The following is a 6,786-nucleotide window of genomic DNA, read 5'->3' as shown; positions in this document are numbered from 1 at the left end:
CGCTGCCGCTCTGACTGCTATCAGGCCTTCCCATTTGTGCTCTGAGGGGAATGTGGGGGGGGGGAACCCCCCACTTCACTTACAACTTCTCGAACTCCCGTTGAGGGGAGGTCTGGGGGGAAACCCCCCCCCCCCACAACTACACTTAAAACTCTCGCTCTCCTCCCTAAGCCCGACTCTTCCGCTTTCAGGGGTGTGTGTGTGTGTGTGGAAACCCCCCACTACAATGGCGCTATCGTTTGGGGGATGCTGACGCGGTCTCAATTTTAACATTGCCGCAACCCCCCCCACTACACTTACAATTGCGCCCCGAAAATCCCGCTCCATGCGTGCACTTGTCGGGGCGCAATTGTCCTGTACGCTGAGGGTGTACCCCTATTTTGATCCAGACAATTAAAACACCACCAAAGATCCACTAAAGAATACCCGTAGTGTGAAAACATCGACAGACACAGAATTTTCTATCCTTGAAGAACCCCTCATTAGCTGGAAAATCAACACCTAAATTTACAATGCATAAATACCTAAGAATAGAAGCCCTAATTACATCTATTAGCATTTGTTCCACAACACGTTCACTTATTTAATTACTTAATAATGGCAGAGACGTTAGAGCACAGTTCAGGATTTGCAAAACCAAACTGCTGGTAAAGGAAAACATTAAATTACGATTCAATGCACGATAGCGCTAATTAGACATTCAGGCTGAAGAAATCTGGAGAGACCGTATAGAATTTGGGAAGCGCTGGGAGGAAGATATTCTGATGCATGATAAGAGAGATCTGGAAGGTGATTTGTCTTATAGCCTTAAGTAACAAAGACCCAGATTCACTAAACTCACCGATCTGGATCATTGTTGGGCGATTCGTGGCCGAGTTCCGCCGAGCGACCAATTCACTACAGATTCAGCATGCAAACGATCCGATTGGATGCACGCCCTCCAGCGATCCCACGGATCGCTGTAGAGCCATCGAGACGCATGCACAGATTATCCTTGTGGGTTGTAGATTAATCTTGTGGGTTGCGCTTGCTCTTCGCAGAAGCGAGCTCAAAATAAAGGGGGGGGAGGGGGCTGCAGCTTACTTGCTCGCCCTATGCTACCACAGGCTGCAGCACACACCTGACTGTTACCCCCCTTTTTATCAAGCTGCACTAGAGGTTTATAGCGTGGGCAATCACGGTAAATGCTCCGAAGCTTATATCAAGCTGCGTTAAGGTTTAAGAGGCATTTGGAGTCGTGTATACATGCTGGGCTTATGAACGGGCGTACTATCATCCTTGACATTTATCTTCTTTGTTGCATGCACATCGGCCTGCTCTTCCTTCTTCTCTGCGCTCTAGCTTCTTGTTGGGATCTTTACGGGATACCTGGAAGACTTTGGTGCTGAGCTTGGGAGAGCAGCCGGGGGTGTCAGATCAGTTGCCTTTGCAAGGGAATATTCAATTCTTGCCCGGCCGCTCTTCGGCTTCCTTTCGACGCTGGGCCCAACTTGGAATGACTATTTGGAACATGTACTGACCGGGGATGGGAATCTCCTCTCTTGGCCGGCATTTCTCCGCAATTGGACCATTATGTTCGTTCCTTGAGGGCGGAGGGCCTGCGGCTCGGTTTAGGTGTTCGGCTTCGTTCCTTTTTTGCTGGCTTTGCTGATGGAGGGCTTTCTGTTTCGGCGTTACTTAAGGAGCTTTGCTTGATGGCCCCGCCTCGCTCTTGGGCCCTTTTGTGCGCCCATTGGGCCCCGGTCTTGGGTCTTCTCCTGACCGATTTGGATGTGGGAGGCCTTATTCGGCGGATCCCGACTCTTTCTGTCTCCGCTGAACTCCGGGAGTGCCAGTTTCGGGTGCTCCATAGGGCGTACTTCACGAGGGTTCAACTGCATCATTCTGGTTTGGCAGATTCGGATCTTTGTGAGAAATGTACAGCTGCCCCGAAGTCCTTCTTCCACGCCTTTTGGGGGTGTCCGGTAGTTAAGTCTTTCTGGAGGCGGGTAGTCCGATATTTGGAGGCTGTGTTGGGCTGTTCAATCCCGCTTACTCCGGTGGGGTTTCTCTTAGATACATTTGAGGCTTTTCGTTTGCCGCCTGGTGTCGGCTGTTTATTCTTGCAGAAGGCGGGCTTGGTGGCTAAAAAGATCATTTTGACTGAGTGGGTGTCGGCTGACCCTCCTGCGTATTGGGCATGGCGCAATAGGCTGCATGCTTTGATGTTACTTGAGAGGAGTCGGGTGCGTGCTTCCTTTCGACAGAAAATTTTTTTTCTGCGGGTTTGGAGGCCCTATATCTATTCTCTGTCTCCTAGAAGTCGGAGCTTAATTCTTAATCTGCTGCGGCTTTGAGCTGTTCTGAGCGGTGAGGAGGGGGCTCGGGTTTGCCTCTCCCCGGCTGTGGTTCTCCTCTTCCTTTTTTTTTTTAATTAAATTAAATTTATTTATTTTCCTCCTTTCTTCTTCTTTTTTGGTGGGGATGGGGGTACTGGGGGGAGGGGGCTTGTGTTCCTCTCAGGGCTCATCAGAGCACAGGGCTCTATTTGCATGGTATTTTGGACTATGGTGTCTGGGCCTCCCCAGTGGCACAGGGTTGGGATGCTGCTGGTTCCTGGGCTTGCATATTCCTGTTTCTTCTTTATGATGCTTGGATGGTTTTGGTTGGGGGGTGGGTCTGGGGAGTGGGTGGGCGTTGGGGGACTTGTTTCTTTCCGCATGATTGTATCTTTTTGCTGTGTTATTTTCGCTTCAATAAAAATTGCTTTACACTAAGAGACATTTAGAGTATAGAAATAACGCAGCAGTATGTGAGAGAATTATATCAAGAAGCGTAACCTGTAGAAAAATTGTCTTAACTTTTTCGGTGAGGCAATCTCTAGATTACTATGTACTGTTCTGGAACTGACCCATTCAAAAGGATAGAGAAAGCCCAGAAAAAGGCCACTGAATTAGCGCAGGGTCTACATGAAAAGCTAAATCAATTGAGCCATAAGCATCTAACTCTGTATAACCTTAGAGGACAGTAAAAGATGGTACGATATACGTTGAGAGATCTAAACACCTTAAAGCAGGGAAGTGAAACTCCAATCCTGGGAGCTGTTAACCTGTCAAGTTCGCAGGCTACCTTTAATGAACAGTCAGGAGAGAGATTTGCATATGCTGCCATATATCTTATGCAAACTCAGCAGGATATCCTGAAAATCAGGATGGTTGTCACACTCCAGGATTGCTTTAAAGGGATAAGCCCATAAAAATATGGAAGGGGTGCTGCTGGACAGGGTGGAGGTAAAACAAAGGGAGAAGGCCTACTGCTGGACAAGGGGGAGCAGGGAAGAGGTGCTGCTGGACAGGGTGGAGGTAAAACAAAGGGAGAAGGGCTGCTGCTGGACAGGGGGATCAGATAAGAGGTGCTGTTGGACAGGGGGGAGGTAAAAGGAAGGGAGAAGGCCTACTGCTGGACAGGGGGAGCAGGGAAGGGGTGCTGCTGGACAGGGGAGGAGGTAAAAGGAAGGGAGAAGGCCTACTGCTGGACAAGGGGGAGCAGGGAAGAGGTGCTGCTGAACAGGGGGGAGGTAAAACGAAGGGAGAAGGGCTGCTGCTGGACAGGGGGAGCAGCGAAGAGGGTGCTGCTGGACAGGGGGAGGCAAAAGGAAGGGAGAAGGGCTACTGCTGGACAGGGGGAGCAGGCAAGGGGTGGTGGTGGACAGTCGAGGAAAGAGAGACAGAAAGAAAGAAAGACAGACAGCGGCCAAGGAGAGAGACAGACAGAAAGAAAGGAAGACAGACAGACAGACAGAAAGCGGCTGAGAGAGACAGAGAGAGACACACACACACACACATCTATTCTAGCACTCGTTAATGTAACGGGCTTAAAGACTAGTTAGTTATAATAGGGGGGAAAACCTGGAAGTCTTAAATTTCAAATCTTCTCAAGCAGGAAGACAAAATGGCCAAAAAGCTCTGCAGAACTCTGAATAAAGACAAATGAGGTGAGGAAAGCAGCAGAGCTCTAGGCTCAGATGACTGTTGTAATCATTACGATTCTGTTTTCGTACCTGTTTAAATTCTGATTCTCGTCCAACAAGTACCTGTAGAACATACATAATTGGGTCGCCTTTCATGGGAGGGACCATCTCCCATGTAATTTCGCAAGTGTTCCCTTCCAACTGTGTGACTCGAGGCGCTGAAAGAAAAAAAATATGGGCACGGTTTAACATCAATGGAAGCAAACATGACAAACATGTATCAAATGCAGCGCAGAAGACAATCTGTATTTCTCATGCACTTGCCAAAACTTCAAACAATTCACTAGATTGGCCGCCACACTGCACTCCCATGCGGGATCTGTGCCAGACCCTCAAAGCTAATTGGTTTCTATGTCGTTATGCAAAACAGGCAATGTCGAGAGAAGAAAAGCCCTGCAGATTCCAGAGGAGGAGGAGAGGGAGGTTGGATAAATGCTTTGAAGTGCACTAATTAGAATATCTTATAGTTGAGGAGGTAGAACACTGGATATTATTAAAACTGGAAAAGGTTTATAGGAAATTCATAGGTCTACAATGAACAATGAATCTGTCATAATATTTGCTGTCGACCAGACGCCCTTGTAAACATCAATCGGGCTGTGGTGCTTTATACAAAGTCTAATGTTGGACCTGTGATAATCAATGCTTTTGAGCTGAGAATTCTTCTTTCTACGAACAACGACAATACATTCCAAAACGTTGTATTCCGTGAAACAAGAAACCACCACCTAAATTTCCAGGTTAAAAAAAAAATAAATAAAAGACCGCGTACGCCGCCTACACACGCATTCTCAGAAATCATGAACAGCACCGCCATGACTCTTGTAATAAACTTCATATCGTTTCTCAAAAAAAAGGGCAAGCCACGCAGATACAGAGCATTGTTCATCCAAAAGTGATGTTCTGAAAGACCCTGCAGGATCCTGAGTTACAGAGGATGAATGCCAGATTCTAATCATCTAGGTTGGAACGGTAACATTAATGGTTTCTGCTACTAATCTGCGTTTAAATGGCACAGGGAACATGACATTCCACTACGCATTATTTCCTGAAAGATTTCCTAAACTGTATACCTGCATCAAGCAATTCAGCAAAACCTGATGTTTGCACATGGAACGTGCGTGAGCATGGATGGAAAGGTTTGCACACTGTGAATGCAGCCTGGAGCTGAAGTCTTTCAAGTGAAGCTTTCCTCTGCTCCAATGACAGAAATCGGCCCTCTTCTCCCATCCTCCCATAAAGAGACCCTCTCTAACACCACCCTTCAGTATAAGCTCTTCCCCTCCACTGAAGATGTGTAGGCAGCCATACACCAGCTTCAAATGCCACCTTGTTACCCGTCCCCTTCACTGCTTCCCTTGGGCAGGTCAAGGGTCTTCTGGTCAAGAATAATACATAGAAACATGATGGCAGATAAAGGCCAAATGGCCCATCCGCAGCATCCACTAACTCCTCCTCTCCCTATTGGCTAAAGCTCTTTCCACCTGCATTGTGATGTCATAGAATGTTATGGTTATAGAAACATTGGATGTTGTTTTTGGATACATAGAAACATTGTAACATGATGGCAGATAAAAGGCCAAATGGCCCATCCGCAGCATCCACTATCTCCTCCTCTCCCTATTGGCTAAGGCTCTTTCCACCTGCATTGTGATGTCATAGAACGTTACGGTTATAGAAACATTGTAACATGATGGCAGATAAAGGTCACATGGCCCATCATCCAATGTTTCTATAACCATAACATTCTATGACATCACAATGCAGATGGAAACAGCCTTAGCCAATAGGGAGAGGAAAAGATAGTGGATGCTGCGGTTGTTTTTGGATATATAGAAACATTGTAACATGATGGTAGATAAAGGCCAAATGACCCATCCAGTTTGTCCATCTGCAGCATCCACACTACCTCCCCCTCACCCTATTGGCTAAGGCTTTTTCCACCTGCATTGTGATGTCATAAAACTTCATGCTTATAGAAACATTGCAACATGATGGCAGAAAAGTACATGACAATAATCACAGGACAGTTGGTGTCATTCCTTTTGTATGTGACTAGCAAGTTAGTTATTTCTCCCATTAAAGCAATGGTTCGCAACCCTGTCCTAGGGGTCCCCCAGCCAGTTGGGTTTTAAAGATATCTCTAATTAATATGCATAAGACATATTTGCATGCCTGTCTCCTCCATTATATGCAAATCTCTCTCATGCATATTCATTAGGGATATCTTAAAAACCCAACTGGCTGGGGGTCCCCCTAGGACAGTGTTGAGAACCACTGCATTAAAGGGTTGGGAAAAGAGAAACAGTATATAAAACACGCCCTACAATCACAGATATCAAGAAAATGCTTTCTATTTTTATAATTACACCAATATCTCCAGTACTTTAGATCATGGATCATTTTCTTTATTTAAACAGTCAGCATCATATTTTCAGCTCCTTCCTTGATCATTTCTATATTTATTTCATTTATGTTGTTGCCTGTTGACTTGAATGCTAATCTTACGAATTGCAGTTTACCTCAAGCCTTGGAGACGGTAAAACATCAATGAAATGAATCAATAAATAAAAACTTGTTTAATCAGTCCATCAAGCCAAGCCTTGCTTTACCCCATTGCGTGCATGGAGACTTTGCTCTGATCTCTTATAAGGGAATCAAAGAAAACCTACCTTTTCGACAAAGCCTTCAATCCTTAACCTTACTCCTCTGCCCTCCTACCCAGCCAGCTGATTAACCGTTCCCCTTAACTGTATCCATGACATCCTGTTTGTCTC

General features: G+C 46.1%; 1 protein-coding gene across 5 annotated transcripts in view; it reads right to left on the bottom strand.

Moving 5' to 3' along the window:
* FNDC3B (fibronectin type III domain containing 3B) overlaps window positions 1–6,786 on the bottom strand; it is a 490,638-nt gene that overhangs the window by 6,837 nt on the left and 477,015 nt on the right. For all 5 annotated transcript variants that reach the window (XM_033959077.1, XM_033959075.1, XM_033959076.1 and 2 more), the window contains exon 25: window positions 4,040–4,167. In XM_033959077.1, coding sequence (XP_033814968.1) covers window positions 4,040–4,167 — 128 coding nt within the window. The remainder of the gene's footprint in view (window positions 1–4,039; window positions 4,168–6,786) is intronic.

This window comes from Geotrypetes seraphini, chromosome 9, assembly GCF_902459505.1.
Source record: "Geotrypetes seraphini chromosome 9, aGeoSer1.1, whole genome shotgun sequence".
NCBI classification, from domain to species: Eukaryota; Metazoa; Chordata; class Amphibia; order Gymnophiona; family Dermophiidae; genus Geotrypetes; species Geotrypetes seraphini.
This window is presented reverse-complemented; position numbering and strand designations above follow the sequence as displayed.